General features: G+C 43.2%; 1 protein-coding gene across 2 annotated transcripts in view; it reads left to right on the top strand.

The window, feature by feature from the left end:
• The first annotated feature begins 974 nt into the window (after positions 1-974).
• The window catches only part of KIAA0319L (KIAA0319 like), a 32,324-nt gene continuing 6,416 nt past the window's right edge, over positions 975-26,882 (top strand). The window contains exons 1-15 of one of the 2 annotated variants that reach the window (XM_009284749.2): positions 975-1,157; positions 7,018-7,715; positions 13,062-13,353; positions 15,478-15,579; positions 16,436-16,533; positions 17,691-17,778; positions 19,039-19,131; positions 19,815-19,947; positions 21,039-21,267; positions 22,348-22,471; positions 23,034-23,166; positions 24,070-24,218; positions 24,539-24,690; positions 24,881-25,019; positions 25,366-25,525. In XM_009284749.2, the coding sequence (XP_009283024.1) occupies positions 1,016-1,157; positions 7,018-7,715; positions 13,062-13,353; positions 15,478-15,579; positions 16,436-16,533; positions 17,691-17,778; positions 19,039-19,131; positions 19,815-19,947; positions 21,039-21,267; positions 22,348-22,471; positions 23,034-23,166; positions 24,070-24,218; positions 24,539-24,690; positions 24,881-25,019; positions 25,366-25,525 (2,732 nt within the window). In that variant the 5' untranslated portion in view covers positions 975-1,015. The remainder of the gene's footprint in view (positions 1,158-7,017; positions 7,716-13,061; positions 13,354-15,477; positions 15,580-16,435; positions 16,534-17,690; positions 17,779-19,038; positions 19,132-19,814; positions 19,948-21,038; positions 21,268-22,347; positions 22,472-23,033; positions 23,167-24,069; positions 24,219-24,538; positions 24,691-24,880; positions 25,020-25,365; positions 25,526-26,882) is intronic. The other variant, XM_009284750.2, reaches the window with a different exon arrangement.

A 26,882-nucleotide genomic window follows, 5' to 3' on the forward strand; every position in this document is an offset into this window, starting at 1 on the left:
CGGGGGGGGGAGGGGAGGGCCGGAAAGTTTCCTTAACGACCTGTTGGCTGAGCAGCCTCCCATCGTGAGCCCCCTGAAGTTTTCCTCCCGCGCCCTTCCTCCCTTTCAGCCCTCCTGCAGCTCCCGCTCGGCGCTGCCGGGCGGTCGAGTGACATTCCCTCCAGGCTGAACGAAGGAGGAGCGTTTAAGCAATGCGCTGATAGATCTCTGACAATATTCCCTTTTGGTTCTTCAGAAATGGCAGATTTAACTCCTTGTGCCTAATGGTGCTTCATCACTCTTTGAAAACAGATAATACTTATTACTCGTGAAGTAATTAATGTTTTAATATCGCATCACCTAGAGCTAATTTAGATTTCAGTAGCATATGAGGCTGTAAAAGAGCCTTTGGCATTAGAAAGGCTGAGAAGGAGCATCGATGTTTTTGTGATCTGTGCCCCGCAGAGCGAAATACGAGGCAAAACAGGTCTTCAGCTCCGTGTTTCTCAGCATTGCTGTCGTCTTGTTTCTGTTTGTTTCTGGCTGGTACCAGCCAGCACCAACACGCAAGCGATGACATCGCCAGGCAGATGTGCTGGGTTTGTCAGTGCCAGTGTTGTGCTCGTGGTGCTGGCTGGCTGTCCGTTCCCTGTGGTATATCTGAAACTGAAATTTCCCAAATGCATCTTTGGAATCCGGTAGACTGTGATATTAGATATTTTGCCACTGAAAGCAGTGGGGTCTGGAGGAGGAAATCACAAGGGTGATGGGAAAGGCCATCGTGGTGGCCCGCTGCAGTTCAGCACCAGAAACTTTGCTACTATGGGTTTTGCTTTAGTATTGTATATTGATAGTTACTTAGCAGCAGCTGGACTAAGTCACAGCAGATAAGATAAGACATTCCTTTTCCTCCGCAAATGCTCCATGTTCTTCATAATGTCGACTGAATCTGTGCAAGAACATACCAATTGCCGGTGGATGTTTTGTGTTTCATATCTTATATGTTTCTAGAACCCTGCCGCTGCCCACAAAGGCCATGGAGGAGAGGTTGGAAGCCAAGTTCAGCATTAGCGCCCGATTGCTGTCACGATACTGCCTGGGAAAACCTGCAAGGGAGCTGAGAAGTCTGCAGCTGTTCTACCTGTGTGCTTGCCTGTGTGCCTTGTGCTCCTCAGCAGGTGATTCTTCTGTTCTGTCTGGGACTGTGTCTATATTTTTTATGATATTTATCCCTCTTGCTTGTTTAAAATCTTCTGAGAGGAAGGTGAAATTATTTGCTGCTAGACATTGTAGCTGGTTTAAAAAACAAACAAAACCCCACCCTTATTAGTTACTAAATGAGCTGTCAAAAGGGTAGGAGGGATGTGGAGCATGAGGGGGTCACTTCTCATAACACTGTATTGCTCTGATAACCAACTGCTATTTTGAGTAATCAAGTGGTCAGCAGCAGGGTGTCTGTCTGTCCCACGCAGCTACTGTTGCGCATCTTCACACGTGGTGCTGGCTTTCAGGCACTTGCCTGATACCTCATAGAGAGCTTTCTCTGAGCATTTCTGCAAAATGAACAAGTTATACCCTGGAAAATAATTTCATCTAAGGAATACTTGAAGCAAGTTGGGAAGGCAGGAATGTTTTTTTTATCTCTCAAATGTTTAAGGCTCTCCCCAAATGCAGTATGTCAATAATCTGTATTTGCCTACAAGCAATTGTTATGTTTGGTTTTTTATTTCCTGTTCAAACTTGAGTAACCGACCTCCCGCTCAAGTAAATAACCAAGTTAGTGGCTTGTATGTAAGTTTTCCTGTAATGGATTGTGTGGGGGTTTTTTTATTTAAAAAGTTCAGACTCTGACTTTTCAGAGAGACGTGTTAAGTTCCTGTGAATGTTTTGAGGCCACATCTTTACCAAGAGGTGGTATTTTTCCCATGCGTGCATATAGCATTCACCAGATCCTTGTTCAAGTTTTAGTGAATTATAGGTTCGAGGCAGTGGTGACCTCAGTATATATCAACCTGTGTGACAGCTGACAGCTGCTTTCTTTTTGCTGGAAGGTTGCTGTCTTAATAGTAGCAAGATTTGAAAAGGGGGTTGTTTTGCTTTGTTTCTTGGTTACGTGGACATGTTCTCTAGGCTGCTGCAGTGTCTCTGTTGTTTCACCAGGCCTTCCTGGACACTTACCAAGTGACAGATTTGATTAAGCTAATGAGCTGCGTGACCTTAATCTGCTAATTTAGAACCTGGAAAGACATATTTGTATTCCTGGTCCTAGCAAAGGGTTCTCGGTGCTCTGGGTTTGGATGGTGTGTCAGGTGGATCGTGTGTTTCCTTGTAGAATGGGCTTCCTGCGTGGCATTTCCAGTCTTTAGTAATATCTTAGAAGTCTAGAGCTAGAGCTGTGAATCCCGTGTCTCTCTTAGAGGGTGTTCTGGACAGCGCTGCAGTGTTTGAGGGCTGGTCTGCTTGGGAGAGTTAAAACCATGAAGGCTGATGCGTGTGTGGAAATAAATGTAATTATATGTGACGTAGTTATCCTGATGTGGACACTTTTTCCATTGTAGAGTTTTTGTTGTTTTGGTCTTGTTTGTGTCACTTAGGCAGCAGAGTTTGTTAAACTGAAGAGGAATTATGGCTGCCTAGAAATTAGTGTGATCACGTGGAGTTACGTAAGAGGAACTGTGTTGACATAATTGGTTACATGTGACAGATTTTAAAAGTCCATAGAGTCAAGTCTTTAATCATTAATCTGATATCAGGAGGGATTAACTGCCTGAGCAAGTCTGTGAACCTGAGCTTATTAATAGAAACTGTTCTTGTTCATTCCATTCCCCTGCTGTTCAGCAAAGCTGTGAGCTGCATCGCCGGGACAGGAACTCCCAAGTTCCTGAGAAGCGCAGCTTTTTTTGTACTGATATACTAGGGAAAAAAAAAATGACAAAAACAACATTAAGAAGTGACTAAGCACACCCACTGTGCAGGCGTCATGTGGTTTGTGTTGTGCTAGGCTGGGTAGGCTGCTGGGGCTTAGGAGGGAGCTCGTTCCCGGGGATGTTCCTGCTGACGGGTTTCTCGTGCTTTTCTCTGAAGCTGCTGGCATTGCTTCTGTCGGTGACCGGATTTACCGGTCTGCTGGTCTGACCCACCCACGAGTTCCTGTATGCGTCTGCTGTGTGTGGTAGTCTAGGGTCCGGCACAAGGGACTGGAAGGGACTGAACAGGCTGCTCTCTCAGTAAGCAGGAGTTAGTACCTCTGCCTGTACTCCCAGCTGCCTTCTTCTGTTTGGTGCAGGTCCATGTCTGCTTAGCGCAGGTGCTGCCCCAGGTTCTGTGGAGGTCCCCATTTGCAAGACTGCGAATAGCAACGTGTGGCTTCTCATCACAACGATTCGTTTGGCCCACAGTGTGTTCCTGCAGGACTCTCAGGGAGGAAGTGTTTTGTGAACAGACCGGGTGAATTTTCCTGGCAGAAAATCTTTCATCTTTCCAGAGATGAAATGCAAGCGTAGACTGAGGAGCTCTGCTTTCTGCCATGGCACGTAAATAGAGTTGTGTGAATGCGTGATGCCCACCAAAGACCATGGGATTTGCATAGATGAAAATCAGTATGGTTCTGTGGAAAATGTACATCTAGAATGCTGGGCTGGCATGTTGTGAGTTTCCTGTTCGCTTCTACCGTTCCTGAGAGTTAACAGAGTTTTAATCTATCCATGTACAGCAATTCAGAAGCCATATTGGCTAATTTCAAATAAACATGTCCTAGGTGGGCATTAGCAGGGTTCTGGAAATGAAATCTGGCCAAAATATAATTCAAATCTCTGCATCTTGATTTAGCAGTGGGTTAAAAGAGAAGCAGAATGCTCTCAGCATGGTAGTGTTGTGTCATCTGGGCTAAGTCATGGCTCTGGCATACCTAGGAGATGCTTACAGGGATTCAGGTTTTACATTTTAGATTAACAAATACAATACTTGTCTATGTAGTGATTTTTCACAAGGGATATCTTCCCTGGGAAAACTCTTTTAAATATGCCCTATTCTGTTTGTGCTTAGTTTTAAGACTGTTACTAGAAAGCTGCTGCTGAACTTCACTGGGTTCTGTATCAAGCCTTAATTTGAGTGGTATGTATGAGCCAGGGCTGACATCTAAGGAGAGATGGATGAGCAGTGATCAAGGAGGAGGAGGCATTTTAGGGATGTGGGAAGCAGCACATTTCCCTTTTGCACGGGGTATATGAGGGACAGTGCTTCACCTTTAATAGAAAGTGATTTTTTTTTTTTTTAGGCTAACTTGAGTTAATGGATAAGATCTCTTGAAATTCACAGCAATAGTGTTACTCTTTGATTTGTTACTTGTTTCTCTAAGTCTGGAGGGTGTACACCCCCCCACCCTGTACTCTGTCCTAATTCCAGGCCCATCAGGTTAATGCCAGGTGCTTGTCCCTGCCTGTGCGCACAGTTGTGTCAGGGTGACTGTCAGTCCAAGCACTTCGGAATGTAATGAGGTCGGTTGTTGCCCTGGGCAGACAGGCTGCCGGTCTGCTTGCTCTCGAAGGAAGTGCCATGTGTTGATGAAGTGCGACAAGGATGGTGCTGATTTTAAAGGTGCTGTTGTCAACTTCTCTCTCTGAATGTATGCAATGTTTCATTTCCACGTTGCAGTTGGACGTTTCTTGAGTGAAGAGCTTCCCTTCCTTCTGTGCAGTTGTGGGTTCAGACACTCATAGGGAGCTCTGGTCCCCTGTGACTTGGTCACAGATCTTGAGTGCATTCTGTTGCAGCTGATGCTAGCTTTCTGGAGCCTTGTCTTCAAACTGCCTTTGCTGAGCTGGTTTCACAATAAGCTATAAATAACACTTCTGCTTCCTGCTTTCTGATGTCTCAAAACCAAACTTTTCCTCGTGATGGTGTGAGTTGCCTTTTTGGGTTGAAATTCTTGGTGTAGCAGGAGATTCCACACAAAAGGTGCATGAATATGGCCATCACCCTTTATTTTAAACAAGTGGCTAATCCATTCTGGGTGAGCAAATCATTGTATGTGGATACCTTTAATGATCAGGAGTACAAGAGCTGTTACACCTATTGTGGTGTTTGGGATAACTGAATTACAACGAAATATGTCCTCAGTCTTCCCCACTTGCTTTCTTTGGTCGTACAAGGTTATCCAGGTCATACAACATTATAAAAATGCTATGACTTTGCCCTTCCTCCTGCACTGCCCCCAGGTGCAGTCCTTTGCAGGAAGGGCAAAGTCATAGCACTTTTATATCACTAACTTTGAGTATTAGCTGTGATTCAGAGGGTCAGAGTTCCTTGCCATCTCAAGAGTGTGAGGTAAGTGTCTTCGTGGCTGGAGTTTAAAGTCCTGAAGTCAAACGCTTCAAATAGCCTAAAACAGCCAGTGTGGAAGACACCTGCATCCGTCTGTACTGTTCTAGTCTCACAGAGTTTTCCAGGATTGGTGCTTCAGGAGGTTGAGGTTGACAACTGCTTGTGAGCTCTAGACTTGATCAGAAAAATACCTCCCCCTCTGCACTTCTGTCTGTGTCGTGGTTGATGCTTGGAAAGCTTCCTGCTATGTGAGCCTGCCGTGGCTCAGCAGGGCTGTTGGAGTTGTGCCGGGCAGTTGGGGACCTTGCATGATTTCTTTCAAGAATCATAAAACGCACTGCAGTGCCATCACCATTACTTCTATTTGGTGGGTGATGACATGGAGATTTTTTTGTGGCCTTTCTCCTGTGCCTCAACATATTCCATCTTTAATGTGTTGGAAGTGACAGGAGAAGTGGTGTGAGAATTCTTCTCAGGGGAGACAGACAGACAGATCAGTAGCCTCTACATCCATGCCTATTAACTTGGTTAGTTCCCACTGTAGTGAATGTGGGTATAATGCAACATGAACTCTGTATTCATTCAGAGTTACTGGAATAGTAATATGTTACTGAACTTTTCTTTATATGCTGTCAAGAAATGGGGATCCAGGGTATTATAATTTAAATTCAGACTTCTTTATTTTAATGGAGAAAAAAGTTTCCCATTTGTGTTGTGTTCAAAAACTCCATTCTTGACAGGCCAGGAGCCAGAGCATATTCTCTAGCTGCACCACTTAGAGTCCAGCAACATAGTTTGTAAAGTAATCTTCCAGTGACCTATTATCCCTTGGATGCTGAACACAGCACAGTGTAACAGTCCCATAGGTCTTTAGTCTATTTTTAGGGAGTCCTTAATCTGCAGAGCTCTGAATTTTGGAAGCCTTTAATCCATTGATCCCTGCAAGCACTCTTAATTTTTCGTGCTGAGAAAAATAAAATAAAAATCCATATGCAAAGCAGTTGCTGCTTTACCGCTGATCTGAAATCTGAAGTAACTTTACTCTTAAAAAACGTGTTTGACAGGAAAATTCTGTTATAGAAAGCACTACAGTGGAGCAGGTGGCAAGGATAGGCCTTGCAGACCTCTGTTCTAGAAGATGTAATGACTTCTCAAATGGAGCAATTTCAGCCGAGTAACTGACTTCAAACATCAGCATGGAAGAGGAAAACATGCCTTTATACTGTGAACCAAGCCAGTGTCACTGTTTCCAGAATTCTCCTTCAAGGCAAACTATGGGCAGAGAGGCAATGCTGTTTACTGGGTTACAGTAAGAAACTGCACTCGGGATTCCTGGGTTCAATTTCTGTCTCTTAACTTGCTGTGTAACCTCAGCCTCACTGTTCAGTCTGTGCCTTACAGTCTTCTCTGAAACAGGAACGTTTCTGGTTTCACTTCTTTTGTTGTAGATGGATTTAGTTCCATTGCTATCAAAAAGGGTGGTGGTCCCGTTGGTAGGAGGTGCAGGTAGTGGATTGTTGCTTAAAAGTTTATAAAAGTACTGGATACTGAGGCCAGGTATAGATTCTGAGAAGCCCCCATTTTACTGCCCTGTACCCTCTCTCCCACATTGCTCCTGTGCCCTAAATTAATCTTGAGAATAGTGATGAGGATCTATTGTCCACTGCTTTAAAGGATTGAGAATTGTCTTTATTTATCTTCCCTCCCCTTTCCCAGATGCAAACTGGAACAGAACTAAATGCGAGCCGGGGAAGATCCTGTTTGGTGGCCGTTTGAGATCGTGGGGAGATCACCATTTACAGCTTCTGGAAGGATTTCATACTGTATTATCCTGTCAGATTGCTTGCTGCCAGAGCCCCACCTGTGATGCCTTTTGGTTCTTGGAAAATATGTGCATCCAGGTGAACTGCTCTATGCCTGGCATGTGTCAGGCAAACAGGACTGGCTTTTCTGACTCTGTTTTGGTGTTTTTAAAGAAATCAAAAAGCACAGAGCACTCCTTAAAGTTTCAAACAGAAGGTGATGTGAAGACCTGGTTTCACAAGTGGTTGGACTGGGGCATCCCTGTCCAGGGGAAAAAAAGACTGCGGAGGTCATTCCAGAAATGGAGCTTGGCAGGTGACAGGGTGGAACTCCTGAAAAGGGATATAGCAGCAAGCCCCAGCAGTGAGGCTGCGGCCAGAGCATCAGATAGCAAATCTAGAAGCAGCCGAAGTGAAGCAGAGCGCTTGAAGGATCAAGTACTGAGGCGCTTAGTGGCAGACAGGCCTGTTCCTGAAGGCCATCCAAATCAAAAGAAAGACTCGCTGAAAGATGGACAGAATCCAAGAGAGCAGAAAACCAAAAGCCCGTTCCCTCCTAAAAGCAATAATGTGAATAGATCAAGTGATGCAGATGATGTTGGCTTGCTACAGGTAAGTGTGATTGCTGGGGCTGAAACGGGGCTGCCTTGGACAGCTGTCACCCTCCTGCTCAATCTTGCTTTACGTAGACTTTGACTTAAAACTGCCTAAGTGGTAGGATACCTTTCTGGATGTCTGTTTTCAGCCTCCTGTCAACAAGGCAAGGCCAAGGGTTGGGTTTTTTGTTTGGTTTTAGTGGGGTAGGTTTTTTTCCCCCCCCTCTTCCTAGCTGGGATAAACTGTCTTTGGGAAGGTGAGGGGAGGTGGAGGCCATGATAATGCTCATCCTTGTATAATCACACAGCATGCTTGCCAGATGAGAAGGAAAGGTAATATGTGATGTCAGTGGGAAGTCCCTGGGAGTTGAACACTGTTACCTGTAAAAGTGCCTTTTTAGATCCACAAAATAAAATAAGCTGTTTTCCTTTGAGTGCTGAATCGAGGCAGTAAGTACATTATTTTATAGACTCATGCATAGAGTTTCCAGTGTACTTTCATGTCAGCCTGCTTGCTTGAGTTGGCATCTTGATGCCAACTTTTTTGTTCTGTTTTTGAAGACTGCTTCAGTTTCACAAATCCACAAAGGCTTACATTGGCGTTGGTTGAATAAAACCAGTTTGGTCTCTACTCCAAACATGTACAATGTTAATCTAGTAAATCTAGATGTTAGTCTTAAAGAGAAACTGGCACATTTGAATTGTTAAATGAAGTTTGTATTTTTAAATCTGCAAATAGTTTTTTGAGCCTTGTCGTACAAAAAAGCCCATGCGCTCGTGATGGTGAAATAGAAAGAATTCTACTTTGTGAAACTGTTCCTTAAATACCTTTTGCCATGTTTCTAGGATTTGGCACCGTTGAAGCCTGATGCCTTCTGGAAATTTGACTGAATTTATTTCTCTCCCTTGTATTCAAATCTTGGTTCCAGGTAGGGCTGTGACTGGTCTGAGCTACCACCCTGCAGAGCAGGATGTGGAGAGCAGCCAAGGGACACTGCTGAGAGCTCCAGGGCAGCCCGGGTGGCGTGTGAAATCGTGCACTAAAACTTTACAAATGTTTGATTTTCCAGAACCCCACAGCATTTAGGGCTGACTCAAGATCTCAGCTTTCTCTCTCCCCCGCAGTATTGCAGCATTTCCACCGCCTCCTCCTAATATTTGAGATTTACACAGTGACCCCATTCTCTCAGTTCTTATGCATGCAATGGCTGGGGAGACTTCTGCACAGCCAGTCTTAAATGTCTTCTGCTGCTCTTGGGTAATAGTTGTTATATCTCCCTGCTTGTTCAGTGTGCAGTGTTGCATTCTGAGTTGTCATATTATTACTATTTGGTACCTGTCCAGTAAACTGGTTGCAAATGTTATTAAATAACATGGATTAATCAGATTCTGAATATTGCTGAGTATCCAGGATTTCCCATCTTTAGGAAGCACTCTCCATTGTCATTAAGGTGCACTTTTGGATGTATGCTGGGGAAAGTTTTTTCTTCTCCTTACTGGTTTTTGCTAGTAAGAAAGTCCAGATCTCTTGACAAAATGCAGGTTCATCAAAATAAAAACTTCTTACTAAAATATTTTCGCTGTGATGGAATTCCTGGCAGTCACATTTTTGAGGTTTAGGGTAGAGTTTTTGAGGAGGAGAAAGAATTAAAAAATCCACCTTAACAGGAGTATTGAGTTGAAGCCGGTTCTACCCAGCCCTGGGCTAATTCCTTGATTATTGAACCATCCAACTTTCACTGGCAAAATATGAGGCAAGCTATGCAGCTGTCCTTGCATTGCTGATCTGAGAGCAGTTTAATTTAGGCCAAGGATATAACATTCAAGGCTGTGTACTTGGGACACAGCCAGCCTTTGCAGGAGGGAGATGCTAAAGCAGGGAGTTTTCCAAGTTGGGTTGGTTATGAGCCAAACTAAGTAAAGTTACACACATGCTGAAATCAGTAGAATTTCACCTGGGCTAGATTTGGTCCAGTACACTGAGCACATGGCTTCAGCAGGTGAATGCTGTGCATTTAGTACTGTGTTCTTAAAGAAGGTTTGGCAGGTGGGCTGGAAGGTGGGGAGAATACTGGATCATTACTGCATGCAAAGCAGTTCATACCTGGGAGCATCAAACATCTGAAGTGGGAAAGGACATTTGAGGTCAAAGTGGCTCTTGACTCCTCTCTAAAAGGGGAGAAAGAAATTAATGTGCATATTCTCCTCTTCTGTCGATGAGCATTGAATGTGTGGCAAGGCAAATCTTTTCCTTTGCTCCTAGAGACTCAGGGAGAAGTCAAGTGACTGTTTTAGGAAAACGTTGCCTCACTGAGTTTTAATTTTCCTCTTGCTGTTCTGATAGCTCCATAGCCATCTGCAATGTCCTTTGCTAATGTGCAGCTAGCATTAATTTGTGGTTTTACTGTATCCATGCTATAGAGCCAGAGATGGGTGAAGGAGAGTGTGCCAGGATAAACTGCAGTGCACCCTGTTCATCAGCCCTTAACTAAGGAAGAGAAATTTGTGCTTTTCCATGAAAGTGGGTGACATTTTCCAGGCACCAATTTTTTCCTGCCTCGTTGTAGAAATACTTGTCAATTTTAAAATATAGCAATGCATTTAATAACCGGTCAGGAGAAGTGTTTAAGCGCAGCACTGCTAATGAGAAGGGCTGCTGCAGCACTGCAGCAGCTCTGCAGGCAGACTGTGGAAAAAGCTGCAGCCTTTAAAGTGGAGTTGTTACAACAGAGCCAGAGAGCTCATTCCTGCACTCACAATTCTGGCTACTAGTGTTTGACTCTTGCTGTCATGCTTCCTGCTAGTGCTGGGAGCTTTTTACCCTACGAGGAAGGAGGAAAGGTCTCTCTTCACAGCCAGCACTAACTCTGTAATGGTTTGTGACGTTACCCACGTTTTTGTGTCTTAAGGGTCTTCACAGGTACAGCACCTAGTGCAAACAACTAAGGGCACAATCTAAACTGAAAAGAGCCTATTTTGTAAATCCAGACCAGGCTTAGCAAAGTAAGGCCCATTTAAACTAAAAAATAAAAGAAAATTCCAGAGCACAGGTATTTTTCTTTCAAGTAACTTAGGTTTAAGTGTGGATTCTGAGGCATATAGCTGCTTTAGTTCCATCTTAGACGTAGGACTCTCATACAAGGAGACCAGGTCACTTGTCCCAGGCCAAAGGCAGGTAGGGATCGTAGGAGTGTCAGACACTTTCGATTCCGTTCACTCAGGCCAATATGCCACTTCTTTCTATTTTCTAAGCTAATAAGATAGGACAGCTGGCAAACTTCTAGTCTCCTCCTTGTTTATCCCGAAGAATGAAATCTTCTGTTCTTTGCTTTAAAGAATTCTGGGTTATGGAGTAAAGATAAGAAGTGTCTCAGCTTGCAAGCATTAGAGGCATTTTTGACTGTTATGTTGCCCCAGGCAAAGCTTATCTGATTCAAGCTCTCTGCAGACGTTTGGCTGTCAATTCATCCTGAAGACTTCTGGGAGGAAGAGGATCTCTCTTAACTGTAAAGTTGGGGGTTTTTAGGCATTAAAAAGTGAGTCAAGGAAGCATCTAGCTCACTGAAAATGTTGCCGAGTAAAGTGGAGACTCGGCTGCTGTGCCCAGCGGGCGGATGCTGGTCTTCTGCGTGCTGTTTGTGACAGCTGTTCTTGCAACCCGTCTGGGTTGATTCTCGCTAAGCAAAAAGTGGTTCCCCATAGTGGTATGAAGTCACGGAGACTTTCTGCTCCTGTGCCTTTCCTGAAGAGTCTGTTTCAAGTGTCTGAGTTCCTGCCTGGCTGTTCCCTCTTGTTGTGCCAGTATTTCTAACTTTATCTTATTCGATTACTTGGCAAAAGGGTGTCAGTATCCTGAGTTGACCAGAGTTATGGATGGGTGTAAGACGGTACTGCTTGGGATGGCCAACTGTCCTGATGCTGCCGATGAAGAGCAGCACAGAGCAGTATGCCAGATTTTGCCTGCATCTTTGTTCCAAAGAATCCATAGTTTTGTTAAAGATAAAGGAAGCCCATCAACAAGTAAGCAAATAGAGGAAAAACTGCTTATGTCTGTAACACTAACAAGTAACGTTTGATTCCTTGGTCCATAAAGCTCAGACGTTAATCAAACATATCAATGAATTGAGATGTTTTAAATTCTGTGACTGAGGGAAAGTTAACTGAGATACGGGGAGAGGAAATGATTTGCCCAAGACTGCAAAAAAACCTTCTTGCAGAGAAGCCTTCAGTGCCTTCATTGCTACTCTTGGCTTGGCTGGCTGTTTAGTACGTGCAGCATGGCTTTATTTTTACAACTGGCATTTAGTGTTTTCTGAAGCCCAGCCTATTTACTGACCAGGAGGTTACCCACCATGGTCTGGAGTGTTTTTCCAGTTCCTGTTTCCTGGACTGAATGCCAACAGCATGGTATAAAAGCTTGGGAATATTTCCTCCAAGATGAGCTTTTGACCAGCACCTCTAGTGGGGAGTAGTGGTGGGCAATTCAGCTCCAAAACACTCTGCAAGTCAAAGATGGTAAATTGCTCCATTTTAAATATTTAGCAGATGTTCTCAAAATAGAGTTAGCTCGACAAAATGAGCTACACACATGTACTTCATGGTGGAAGGTGAATTGTCAAGAGTATTGCCTGGCAGGCTAAGAACTGGAATGGCTAGGTGCTGTAAAAGGAATTTTCTGATGAAAGAAAGGAAATTGTTCCTGCCACTTTGATTATTTTCAATAAAGTGGCTCATCTTGTATGGATGTGAGCAAACTTTCTGCCTGCAAGCTCGGCTCCCTGCCCCAGCAGCATCTCCTGTGGCATGCACGCAGGGAACTGTTTGTGTCAGGTCACCTTGCTTTGAAGAGTGATTCTGAAATAAATTTCCTTTTGCTGCAATGATTCGATTATTACATAAAAATGCCATTGCAATCCTCCTGCTTTGTGCTTGCCAACTGCACAGCTTTAGAAAAAGGAATATGTGGCCAAAATAAATGGCCCAAATGAACCCCAGTTCCTGGTCCCTGTTTCTTGCTTCTGTCTTATCCCACCTCTCCGTTCTTTTAGCTCCACTCACTGCAATTTTGAACCTAGATCTTCTGTCGTGTTTGCCACATCAACAGCCATGGTACTTAAGATTTTGTAGTTAAATCTATGGTCTTAACCGGTGTTCAGCTGAGCTAGAAATGGCCTATCTGCTGTGGAGGAAGAACATGGAGAAACAACTTGGAAGAGAAAGCAGTAAAACATCCTGCTTCCGGGAAAAACAAACCAGGGACTTTTCAGCCTCCCTAACTGGAGGAGGTGAAGTGCTTAAACACAGTAAAACAAAACTGACGTTCAGTGTTTAAGTCAAACTAAGACAACTTTTTCCTTTACAGACCCACACAGGAACATCTGCACCAGAACCATCAGTGTTGGCTACATTCTCCAGTCCTGTAGCACAGGGCTTGACAGCCACAGGGAAGACCGAGAAGCCTGGGCAGCCAGATGATGCTTTGGTCCATCCTCACTCCTCAGATGTGTTGCCCACAGTCAGCCCCATGCCGGGGAAAAGCACAACGAAGATGCAGACAGCTACTTCTGTGCCAAGTGGTGTTCCCACAAATGGCAGTGTTTCTACAATCCAGACCAACACTGCTGCGTCACCGAGTACTACTGCCACCACACCAGGTGAGAACATGCAGTGCTCCAGCAAATGTCATCTGTTCAGGTTTTGGTGACAAGCCGTTGCAGTATTGAAAAATATGAGATAATTTCAGAAATTATGGTACCTTTGAAAAAGTGCTGAGATACATGCTTCAGTGCACGTGCCGGTTGGACCCCATTAACTCGTGAGGTCTGAGAATGGGACTTTGGCATCATAAATCTGCGTGTGACCATTGGATCTATTTCCAGGAACAGCTTGAAAGTAATGCTGATATCTTAATTCCCAAAGTGAAACTTGAGACGTGGTGCAAGGCATAGTCCCGTGAAGCATTCCTGCAGTAGTCTTGACACTCTGCTATCTGTCAAGTTGAGCAGAAATCTTAATGTCTGCTCAAAATGGGGTGTAACTGATTCTTTTCTCTTCTGTCCCTGAAACGTCAATGCACAGTTCAGCCATGGAGAGCAGTGTACTTGGCCGTTAGCCCATGCTTTGCTTTGCAGCAAAATGATGTTTCTGTTTGCACTGGTATTTCTTAAAACAAACTATTGAAAATGTATAAAAGCCAAAATGCACTTTGGACAGCTCTGTTAACTCACCCAGGCCGTTAGCTCACCCCGTAAGGATGTGTACGTACATTGAATGGTGTGTACTGGTCATGTGATATCTCAGAATTCAGTTAATCCAGTTTGCTGAAGTATTCACAGCTGAATTTCTTTTGAATTTAGGGTTCCTTTCCCTTACAAGGGAACAAATGGAAAGTGTAAAGGAAACGCTGCATCCAAAGACATTTTTGGCAGGAAGCTCATTGGATGCTTGTGCTAACAAGTTAGTATTCTTTTTAAGGGCTTACCCCAGCTAAAACTGGAAAATATATTTTAAACATCTTCAGTGGCTTGTGTTGGAAAAGTAACGTAGCCAGGGCCTCCTAAATAATACAAAGATGATGCAAAGGGTAGTTTTTCCAAGCAGGGTTTTGGTTTTTTGTCTGTTTGTTGTTTTTTGGGTTTTTTTTCCCTACTGAGATCAGATTTCTTTTTGCCTTGGAACTCTTTGCAGCTGAAAGACTGATGGAGTTGTAATATCCCAGGATCTGGAGTAATTGAGAGGGGAAAAAAAGAATTTGATGAATTTGGGTTTTTTTAGTTAACTGGTTAATTCCAGTAGCTAATAAACAGATGGAAGAAAGGCTAAATGTTTAATGACATTTTCCCCATCTTTTTTAACTTGGATTTTTTTGTGCATATTTCTGAAACATTGTCTTTGACAGGGTCAAACTAGGGTAAAGCAACTTTAATTCTTGTTTTCTATGTGTAATTCTCAGGCCCGATAATAAAAAGACAAAAATAAAGCAAATGGGGAGGGAAGAGGAGGATGAGGAGGCCAAGAGGTACTCTTAAGAAATGCGATCAACTTTCTGGTCATCTTAATGCTAATAACAAGCAGGAAAAAAAATGTCACTGGCCATAGTTTTTGAGTCTTTACCCAGTAGTCTTTAAAAACAAACTACCTGTCAATTTATTTGAAATGGAATAGCAAGAAAAGTCTTAAGAAAGGGATGAAAAGAAAATATAAATTAAAGGAACAGGTTTGTATTTTGATTTCCCATACTCAGTGTGGTGGCTATGCAGATTTTTAAAAAGTCTCTTAGCCCCCAAGCAGTTTTTCAAAGAAGAAATACCGTGGATTCTTCATATATTTGTGAAGATCTGAAATTGCAGTTTGGTAAATAGCAGTTTTTGTCTTGCTGTGCCATGAGACTGCAGCTGGGTTCTCTGCCGAAAACCTGTCAGGTAAAACCCTTCCCATCCTGCTGGACCTGGGTGAATAGATTCCCCTGTACAGGGCCCGAGGGTCACGTTTCAGCTCTTTAGAAAAGGAGCAGGAGCTGCGCAGGAGCTGCAAAGAGAGAGAGATGACTGAGTAATTTTGGGCTTGCCTTGAAATTGTAAAACCCCATTAGTGCTTTTGCATTAACAATGAGAGCGAAACCTGAAACGGGAGCTATACTGAGTGATGGGATGTTTACAAAATACAGCCGTTTGTGGCTGTTTTTTATTCCACAGACTCTGAAGCCAAGGTGGTTTTTATGTATGTATCTAATTTTTTTTTTCCTGTTCCTCTTTCAATTCTGTGTTTCTCCCTCACAGTTATGAAGGAGCTGGTAGTTTCTGCTGGAGACAGCGTTGAAGTGACCCTGCCAAAGAATGAAGTTCAGCTGAATGCGTTTGTGCTTCCTGAACCACCACTTCGTAAGGCTTCCCTGGGAATTCTGCTAAGGGCTTGTGATGGTGAAATGGCAAATAGGCGTGTTATACAGCGTTAAATAAGGACAATCTTGAAAACGTCTTTTGTCAGAGAACACTTTCCTGTAGAAATTTTTCATCCTGTGCTATTACCTCATGCTGCCTCTCGCAGAAAATAGCAAGACGCACAAAGCATTGAAAGTGCCACAAAGTCATTAGATTTGGGAGACAGCATATTCTTAAAGTGGTATGTGAGGAAGCAGTGGCTCCTCGGCATCTCTTTGTGATGTTTACTGATAGGCAACAAGCTGTCTTAGCAAGTGATCTCTCATTTGGTGGATTGAAATCTGATTTGGGGGTTGACATGCTGAGGAACGCATTTCTATACGCTCCTCATTTCATCATGCAAATTGTTCACAGATACTTGTAAAGTTCATATCTATAGCTCTGTCCACAATGGCAGTAGGAGACTGCAGAGGAGAGGCAAGCATGTTACGTGTTGTGCAGCAACAGGGATAGATGCATTCCTGTTCAAAAACTGGCGTTATGTTGTGTCTGCAGGATTTGAGGGCATGATAAGACTTTTCTCTCTTATTATCTTGGAGCTGTGATTTCTCCAAAGCTCTCTAATGCCTTAGAGGCTGAAAGATGGGTTTTGGCTCCAGAGTAAATGTGTTTAGAAGCACAGATTGTCTCTTTCCTGGGTACATTCCCAAAAAGCTGCAGCCCAAACTCCAAGCTGTCTCATTTCTCCATAGTGCAGCAGAATGTGCCTTGTAAATGTTTAATACCTTTACTTTTCTTTAGCCTGGCAGAAAGGCAGTCTTTTAAAAACAAACATCTGGACTTATTTTTTTTTAAGGAACTACTTATTCCTATGAGTGGGAATTGATTACTCATCCAAAAGACTACGGTGGAGAAATGGAAGGGAAGCACTCCCAGACCCTTAAGTTATCTAAGGTAAAGCTTTTGCTGCTTCGTATCCTGTTAAGTGCCAAGTGGAGAAGATGGGGACCCTGGCAGCCAGGAAAGACTTGTATGTGATTTCAGGATGAATAGGAAATTGCATGATGGGCAAGCAGCCAACATTTGACTGCAAGCCCTCTTCTAAGGCTCTTACAAAAAAGAGATTGATCTGGCATGAGGAAAAGAAGAAATTGATTTCAGGATCTAAAAGCTGCTTACAAGCAGTGTGTCAAGCCATACAAATGGCACAATTTAACATTAACAAAGGGTTGTGGCTATTTCTGCTACTGAAACAGTGTGGTGGTCTGTTTAGGTCTGAAGCCTTGTACTACCCACTGGAAAAGGGACTTGCTGATTCCATTAACGAGAGCTGTGGAGTACCTCGTAACATGTCCCTGGCTGCTGCTTTTAGACAAGCTCTAACAGTGAAAGGATTGCCAGTTTCTGCACATGGGGATTCTTAACAAGGAAATGGCTTTAAATGTTGTGGGAATATACAGCTCTGTATTTATGAGACGTTCCTTTGAGCACCTTGGATTCTGCTGCACTCGGAAAAAATCTACAGGCTTTAGTCACAATATCATGCAGAGAAAAGCCCTTTGAAAGGAGCGTGTCTGTCTCTGTCAGGGTTTCAGCCTTCTGGATACCATGATTGTTGTCCAGCACCTCGTTCTTCGCCCTCTCATCTTGGTTCAACAGTGAATGATGAAGGGGTGACTACCTGACTCATGTCACCTAGAAGAAAGAGAAGAAATAGTTTCCTTTGTAAAAATAAGAAGAGATTTTCTTCTCTTACATGTAGCCTTTCTCATCTCAGATGCAATCTGCTAGTACAGATTCCTGTGGCCAGACAACCTGAACTAATCTGTTATCTCTCTTCTGTTTGCCTATTGTTGCTAGAAAATAAAGCTTGACTGACAATCCTGTGGCACCTGTGGTAGAAAGAAATATTAATCTTTGGTTTCTGCATAGCCATTCCATTTTGGCATGGAAACCATCCTTTGCTGTGTATGCATTGGTTGAAGCATAATTGCCTGTGTTTTATGCTGCTAATGTGCTACTGTGCCAAAGCATGGTAACTTGACTTTCTAATAGCTCCTGACAAGGTGCTACCATCCTGAAGGTAAATAATCTTTTGTGTTTACTTCCAGCTTACTGTTGGTCTGTACGAATTCAAAGTCATTGTTGATGGGGAAAACGCACATGGAGAGGGTTACGTGAATGTAACAGTGAATCCAAGTGAGTTGGTGGAATTGTATCTTTTCTTAACTTCATCTGTCTCTGACAAACCATGATACCCGTATCATCGTGTTCTGTTTATTTGACTGGACCCTGGTTTAACGTAGTGAAAATCTGTTGTGCTGTGAACTCAGTATATATGTATGTGTATTAAGTCATTTCCTGAGATGTGAAACTATTGCTAATACGCATAGCTACTTCTGCTATACTGCATACAGGCCAACAACTCAGTAAAAGAGCTGGAATACTGATACAAAAGTGCTTAGCAAATGCCTTGCCCTGGAAGGCCACTGCTTCAATAAAAACTGGCTGTAACCGGGTAAAAAGCTTACAGCAGCAAGAGCAAAAAATGAAGGGAAGCCAGAGCTTTGAAGCTCCTTCGGAGGCTCTTTTCTTCCCTGTGCAGTAAAGAATATAATTCCCAACTACAGGCAGGTTACGTCAAATCTCATTCCTTACTGTAAGACATGGTTTGCGGATGAGCTGGTGTAGGTACAGTAGCTTGAGCTGACTGTCTCACCAGGTCTCACTTTTTAGATGGCCTGTGTAAAGAGGCAACCACAGGTTCTGCGTCTCCTTTTATGAAAAAAAACCCTTTATTTTGCACACTTCAGCAAGACTTTTTTACAACCTTTGTGGGCAAAGAAGTGCTCTTGCACTCCCTAAATTAGCAAGAGTGCGTGGCTGGCCTTCTGGATGCTGTTGCTGATCATTTCCTTATAAGCAGTGAATCTGCAGCTGGCAGCATGCATCAAAATCATTCATTTTTCGGAGCAGCAGCCAAACTTTGGCGAGAAGCTCTAGGTGCTGCTCTGTTAGAATGGTCTGTGCTTGAATGCTTGACCCAGTATGGGAGAACTGATGCAGTGCAGCCATTTCCAGAGCAGCAGTGTGGCAGTTCGCCTCCTTGCTTTTTTAAATCCTTTTTGTTAGCACTGTTTCCCTGCATTGGTGTATAACTTGCTGAAAGCACGAATCACTGTCGTTGATTGTGCAGTTCTCTACAGTCAGGCTGATCAGTGGTTGTCTTGGAGCTGTATGGCACAGCAATTCCACACTTTGGACTCCTCTCCTGGACTTGCTGACTGCAGGACTGAGGGGGTAGATAGGGCTGGGGAGAAGGAAGAGGATGTGCAATATGTATTCTGCTTGCTACTTCTGGTGCGCAAAGGCAGAGTAGTTTTGCAGAGTTCCTTGGCCAGGGCTTTCTATCATGATCTGCCTGTAGATGTCATTGTAACAGCTTGGGTGTTGTTGCAGAGCCTCGGGTGAATCAGCGTCCTGTTGCCATCGTGTCCCCACAGTTCCAGGAGATTTCACTCCCAACCATTTCAACTGTTATTGATGGCAGCCGTGAGTACCTGCTGTTTTAAATGCAGTAGTCTAGCAAGCCTGGTTTCTGTGTGTTTGGTTCTGGGCTGGCCCTTTGGATGAAGTTTTAGAGGAACTGGCTGTGACACTATCAAACACTAGTGAAAAGAATCAGCCTCTCTTGCCAGGAGAAGGGGACACGCACACAACAGCACCTCTTCATGTTTCCCTTTTGAAGGGCACTGGCCCGAGCCAATCTCCTAAAAAAGAAAAAGCTCTAGAGGTTGCTACCTAGAATAAAAAAAATTACTGTCGGTCAAAATTACTGGCCTCTTGTGTTAAGCTTCAAATGTATTAGTTAGCTAACACACCACCTTTACTGATCCTGGCCCACACCAGAGCTTTTCAGGAATGTCTTTAAATATGTTCAGGTTGTCTTACCCCCAACTAGTATTATTCTGTTATTGTTTTGTTTGGGTTTTTTTTTTGCCTTCCCCCAGCACACATACAAACCTGGGATTAAGTGTGTTTGAGTATACCTGTGAAACAGGGTAGAGGAGAGCATACAGTTTGGGTGTCTGAGCATAATGGAGACCTCTGGGCTTGGACCAAAAATGCCTTTGCCCGCTAAGCCCAACACTGAAATGGGGGGCTGAACATCTGGGTTTTGTGAAGCAGCATTTTCTAACTCCTTGTATGTGCATTTTCTTCCATAATTTAAACAGAAAGCACTGATGATGATAAAATTGTCAGCTATCACTGGGAAGAACTGAAGGGTCCTTTGCGGGAGGAAAAAGTTTCTAGTGATTCTGCCGTATTGACGCTGACCAACCTGGTACCCGGGAATTACACATTCAGGTACGTTATACCTGGAAGATTTGATCAGTTCTCATCCCTTAAGAGTAAAATGTACAAGATTCCTGAAGTGTTAGTCTGGTTTAAAAACAAAAAACAAAACAACAACAGGGAGAGAACTCTATTTTGTGATATACTCTCTCTCCACTCCTACACTTTGAGGTAGTTTCATAGCTTTTCACTTCAGAAGAGAGAAGCTATCCAGCTACTTCTTATTCTTAAGCTGTAGCACTGGTTTAAGATGATGGCAGAAGGGAACGTACGGTCTGCCAGCGCTACAAAATGTCTCTTGAAATGTCGAACCTAAACTGTTTGGGTAAAGGCTTAGGAAGAAATGCAGTCTTTAAATCCAGTTTTTAAATGCAATGTGTTTGTCCCAGATAAGTGAATGAAGCCTAATGGTTTTCTGCATGTACCTGAGTAATAGGTAGTAGCTGATTTTACTTTAATGTTTGTTCTGTGTTTTTCCTTTGGTCTGCATTTTGGTGTGATGTCCATGCACTGCATCAGCAAATCTATTTAAAATAAAATAAACCTGAGTACCTATAACTGAACACTGTTTTCCTCTTAAGCACTTGGTATATGCACTAATCAGATCGATGTTCAGGCCTAGATTTAGCAAAAAGCAGTTCTGTTTTGTGGTACTAGCCTACCTGAGGAGGCATACTGTGTTCAGGCCACTTGTGGGTTAGTAATGAACGTCTTCTGTTGGGAGGCAGTGTCATACTCAGGGAGGTCTTCTTCCATCACAACTGTGTATGCGAAAGCTGATGATCTTTCACTAAGACAGTTTTATCTTCGTACTAGTTAGTAGATTTCAAGTGAGAGACGGACGTGACTGTTGAATTTCTTGCATCACTTTGCGGCTGATAATTGGGCATTTGGAGGAAATTTCTGTTCAGAAAAAGCACAGTTGCCTCCAACCATAAGTTTTTTTCACTCCTCAAAAAAATTACTATCCTGTCCTTGAAAGTGTCTTAAGTTTCTAACTCTTCTTTTGCATTTCAGTTAACTCCAGCCAGTGTTTTGTATTCAGCTCTGATAATCATGACTCTTCACTGCTTTTGCTTTTTTTTTTTTCCTCCCCTCTTCAGTCTAACAGTAGTGGACTCAGATGGTGCCAGCAATTCCACCACTGCAAACTTGACTGTGAACAAAGCAGTGGATTATCCTCCAGTGGCAAATGCGGGCCCAAACCAAGTGATCACCCTGCCTCAGAACTCCATCACCCTCTACGGGAATCAGAGCACCGATGATCACAGCATTGTCAGCTATGAGTGGCTGCTCAGCCCTAACAGCAAAGGGAAGGTGATGGAGATGCAGGTCAGTGCAGTCTCCTGTACTTATCTTGGCTTACTCACTAGCTGGCTTTTTTCTATAATCAAACCATTTTTAATTGACTGTTAGCAAATATTTCTTATAATCCTACAGAGCAAGCATGTGATGATTAAATATATACTTAAAACTAAATCCACATGAAGCTGGTATTGGCTTAGTGGCTGAGCTGGTGCACCAGTCTAGCCACAGGTTTTCATTGGCATCCTGTTTCCTTTCTTGAGCAATGTAGTTTTAAATACTGCTCAAGAACGGAGGATTGAGAGAGATGGGAACTTGATAGCTTTGGATTCTGATGTCCCATACAACAGGTCTCAGCACAACATGATCACACCCATGTATCTCACTTTAACCTATGTGGCTGCTAGGGAATTGTGTTCTTTCTCTGTTCAGTTGCTGACTTCTCAGAACATCAGTGATAACTGAATCAACGATGGTATAATAGGGATGCTTAAGTGCTGTCAGCAGATGTGGAAGCCAGATGGTGTGATTTTTTTTTTAGGTAACTATCAGTTAGAATGGCATTTAGATGCACAGGATAACCCGTTGTGCCAGGTCATGCATTTCCTAAGCTGGGCGAACACAATGGACTGGATCTTTTGAGCTGAACACTGGAGTCTGAACTTTGCTGATACTGCCCAGACACTCCTCAGTCCTAAACAGTAAAATCTGGAACTTGTTTCCATGTCATTATTTTTCTTTTAAAGATTATTAGTACTGTCAAATTTCTGGAATAATAAAGTCCATGAATCGGGTTCACAATGTGTGTAATTTGCACAGGGCTCCCCAGAGGTTTTGCTTGAATTGCTAGCTATTGAATCTCAAAAGCTCTGAACACCTATGTGGCATTACTCTTGTTACGTTCCACAACAGTGTCCTTGTTGCTGTGCATAAATTTAGCTGTAAGTGCCTTGTATGCTTAAGTGGCACAAACTTCTGGCCCCATAGCAGGAGTTGTTAATAAGCCTCTAGAATCTGCCAATAATAGTTGTTTTAGAAGCAGAGTCTTCTGGTCTATCATCATCTGTGTAAGGATTCTTCTTAATACATTAATATCTTCTCTCAAAGGGGGTAAGGACACCAGTCTTACAGCTCTCTGCAATGCAAGAAGGTGATTATACTTACCAGCTAATAGTGACCGATTCTGCTGGGCACCAATCCACTGCAGAGGTCACTGTGATAGTCCAGCCAGGTAAGCTGCCCTTAGCTGCTTTTGCCACTTCCATTCCAGAGGTTAGAGGCGAGCATCAATCTGTCAACATACCCTAGATCTTATGATAGCTTTGTGTTGCTTTCAGAAAAGATGCTCTAATTTAGGACCATTCTGGGCTGGTATATTGCTGATAAACCAACAAAAGAAAGTTTCTAGGAATATTGCCTTTCCAGGCTGTTCTTTTATTTTACGCAATGTAGTCTAATTGATGTTATCCCACCATAATGGCAGGATTGTATTTCTAAGCAGCTGACTCTTCCCACAGTGCTTGGTCCTGGGATAGGAGCAGGAAAAGTGGAGTAATGCTTAGAGAATGAGAGCAAAAATCAGAACTCCTAGATTTCATTCTCGTTTTATTGCAGATGTGTGAATGAAACACTGACCTGAACTCTTAACTGCTTTTAACCTCACTTTCTCCGAGTACAAGGTTGAGATAATGGGCAAGAAATATACTAGGGTTCATGGAGAACTTCTTAATGCTGGGGTTTTAAGCTCCACCTTTTATGGCATGTGCATGAAAAATATTGCAATCCTTTTTCAGAGAACAATAAGCCCCCAAAGGCAGATGCTGGTCCAGATAAAGAATTAACTCTTCCTGTGGACAGCACCACTCTAGATGGCAGCAAGAGCTCAGATGACCAGAAGATAATCTCCTTTCTTTGGGAAAAAACACGGTGTGTATCATCTTCCAGACTGTTCTTATGCAAGTATCTAGGTCTTTCATTTAAAACAAGACACACCCCCACATACCTCCCTTGTGTTAAATCCCGGTCACGTCGGGCCTGACAAGCTTTACCAGTGACTAGAATGAGACAAGGATTTATGTGTAATTGGAGAGAGGTGGAGTTTTGTTTGAGCATTAGGAATATCTTTGCCTTCACCTCTAGGCCTGATTCCCATTCTCAGTGTGGTTGTGGCGTGTAAAGGAGACTGGCCATGTTCGAAACACAGCCGTGTGATGTGGTCTTGGCTGTATGAAGAGACTGACTCTTGTAATCAAATAACAGTAGGGCCTTCTAACTTGATCCTTTTGCAGTATGTTTGAATGAGGCAGTGTTCTTCTCTTCTCGTTGTCATGCTTCCCTTCAGACTCTAAATTCCCTGAAGTGCTTTAGGGAATTCAGGAAAAAGCCTATGAGCAACTTGCAGTAGCTTTTTCCGTTTGCTAATGCAAAGTCTGTGCAAAGCTTTTATAAATGAAGGAAATATTTTTGCTCTATACCTTTTCTTAAAAAAATTGGCTTATTGTGCAGTTCATGAGCCAATTTTGCTGAAAGTACCACTTTTTGTAAACCCTACTTAAATGCTGGTATCAGTGCTCCCCTGGTTTAAAAGTAACCAAAACACTAAACCACCAGAAATTATGTTTTTTGTTCCGAATGCTGCACTTACTTTTTGGATTATCTTGCTGTAACTGGAGAAAGTAATTTTGCTTTTTGTCGTGGACTGTGTATTTCCAGGCAGCTGTCTGTTTGCATCCCCATAAACTCTGCTTGAGCTTGAGCCTCCTGTTTGGTGTGAGGCTAGCTCCCATGGTCTGTGCAAAGTTTAAACTGATCCTCTTGTGCTTTGGTTAGGGGCCCAGATGGTGTCAAGCTGGAGAATGCCAACAGCAGCATTGCCACTGTAACAGGCCTTCAAGTTGGGACATACGAGTTTACTCTGACAGTTAAAGATGAGAGGAACTTGCAGAGCCAAAGCTCCGTCAACGTCATTGTCAAAGAAGGTATGTCCAGCCATGCGCTGAGCTGCCTGAGATGCAGGTTATCTCTAAGCAGTTCAGCAAAACCTGTGTTCAGAGGCACACCAAGAGTAAGGAATGGGTGAATAATAATGTGGAGAGCGCTGAAACGGCCTTCTCTAAGTCTGGGGTCTACCCTTTTCTGGAGGAACAGTATCTTCGGCTGAATCCTGCAGTGTATAATTTCCCTTCTCCTCCCCCAGGGTTAGATAGAGATTTCTAGGTTACAGTGGAGATCTAATGCAGTAGTTTTTAACTGGGCTTTACCAGATTTTTCTCTAACTGCTTTCTTTCTGTTTGCTTAGAGATAAACAAGCCGCCAGTTGCAAAGATTGCTGGTAATGTTGTCATCACCTTGCCCACAAATACAGCTGAGTTGGATGGATCGAAGTCCTCTGATGATAAGGGAATTGTCAGCTACTTGTGGACCCGGGACGAGGGGAGCCCTGCAGCTGGGGTGAGGTTTCTGTTTTAAATGGCAGTCTGCAGCATCACAAAAGTCAGTGAAAGGTAGCGTTGACAGCTCCTGAGGAAATGTAAAGCTGGTTGTTGCACCTGTTACCTTTTAGTGATATCCTTAAGTATGATGATATATCATGCTAGTTTGATCCTTTGTTTCCCGGTACTTATTTTGCTCTGCCTTCCAGGAAGTCTTAAATAATTCAGACCATCATCCTGTCCTTCTCCTGTCCAATCTGGTAGAAGGGACCTACACATTCCACCTCAGAGTAACAGATGCTAAAGGAGAGAGCGATGTGGAAAGGACCACAGTGGAAGTCAAGCCTGGTGAGTCTGGGTTTTGTGCTGTACCACATTTGCCTACAGCGCACTAGCAAGCCCTGTGTTTGTCTGGATACAGTGTACTGAAATTAAAACATGTAGGCTAGTCCAGCTCAGAACTGTAAAAGGTCAAAAGTTTTGGGGGATGTGATTGTATTTTCATGTGGTTCTTGGAGGCTGACTTACTGCTTGCCATTACCTGTGACGGAAAGACTTCTGTCCCTTCCTACAGTGAGATTCTGTAATTTTGTGTTCAAAGCAGAAACATTCTGGAAAGATACTAGAAACCTGACTTGTACCCAGACTGTTAAATAGAAGTTCTAAAGATCTGTATTATCTACATTCTCACTAGATCCTAGGAAAAATAACCTTGTGGAGATAATTCTGGATGTTAACGTCAGCCAGCTGACTGAGAGGCAGAAGGGTATGTTCATCCGACAAATAGGCGTTCTGCTGGGGGTCCTCGACTCGGACATTACTGTGCAGAAGATCCAGCCGTACACCGAACAAAGGTAGGGTTCGTCTGTGAATGTACACGGAGAGGGATTGCTTGAGGATTTATTAAACCAAGGGGTGTTTTCTCTTGGGAAGCAGATTGGGCAATCGGAACATGTGGAGACATTGCTTAAAATTGATATTCCTGCTTGCTCGGGTCAGAGAAGGTGTGTTGCCAAGCAGGTCTTGGGTATCTTTCCCCTCTGGAGAGAGTGTATTGTCCTCAAAAGCTGTTTGCTGCTGCTAATGTCTTTGCCCCCCAAATCTGTAAAATAGGAACTAATCTGATTTGGTTTTGAAAATTGTGAAGACTATCTGAAGGATGTTCTACAGCTGTGACTTATAACTGGACAAATAATGGTACAGGGGTAGTTTGGTGAAACACTGATGCCACACCAGAGGTGGTGGTGTAGCGATCCCCTTAGCAGTAGCCCTGCATGCCAACTTTGTAGTTGTACGTTAGCTTTACTGCCTACACAACTGCTTCAATTTAATGTAAAATAAAATGTTGAAAACCAGTGTAATTTTTGTTTGAAGAGATAAGGAAAACTTGGGTTTGATTGCTATTTAGCTTAGAATAAACTATAGCTGTTCTCTTCTAAACAAGTGGAAGTTTGCTTATAGGCAGGGCTGTAGGCCAGGGTCGTGTTACTTGCCTGGACAATGTTGCTCAGCTCCAAGTACAGCAACCAGCAAGTCATACAAGGGATGGTTTGGCCCAGCTGGATCCTGTCCATGCTGCTTTGATATGAAAGTACCTGATGGAGTTCAGCTTTCCACCTCTGCACAAATGGCTGGTCTGGGAAATTCACTGTTCTGCAGAAAACTTCAGCGACTGGTGCTGTAGCGTTGTCACAGCAACAGCTGCACATATCTCCGTACTAACAGCAGTCCGTCGTTACCGTGGGTGTGTTTGAGGATGCCTGAACATGCATGTGAGTGGCATGGCAACAAGCTTGTCAAGGGCAGAGTGGTAATCTGTTGAAATAAGTACAATATTGCACTTAATTTTTACTGAAAGTGGAGTAGTTTTAAGGTAGATAAAACAGTGAAAAAGATTTAAGGGACATGCTTAAAGTCATGCAGCAAGTCAGCAATAAATCTGCAGTTATTCTTTAGACTTTCCTGAGTTCAGTAATGTATCGATTCCTTCGTGTCCACGTTGCCCGCTGTAGCAGTAAAATCAGAATTCATTGTCCGTGCAAACCTAAAGAGCTCAGAACAGAAGAGCCAGCACTTTCTGTTGTAGTATTATCTTTCTATCTCTGCCGTGACCAGGCCAGTTGCCACTGTTCTTCACCAAGTAAGGCAAGTAAGGGATTCTTGTAATTAATGCTTCATCTGTTTATATGTTTGTGAAGTAGACAAAAGAGT

The sequence above is a fragment of the Aptenodytes forsteri genome, unplaced genomic scaffold (genome assembly GCF_000699145.1).
Source record: "Aptenodytes forsteri isolate BGI_AS27 unplaced genomic scaffold, ASM69914v1 Scaffold7, whole genome shotgun sequence".
Taxonomy (NCBI): domain Eukaryota; kingdom Metazoa; phylum Chordata; class Aves; order Sphenisciformes; family Spheniscidae; genus Aptenodytes; species Aptenodytes forsteri.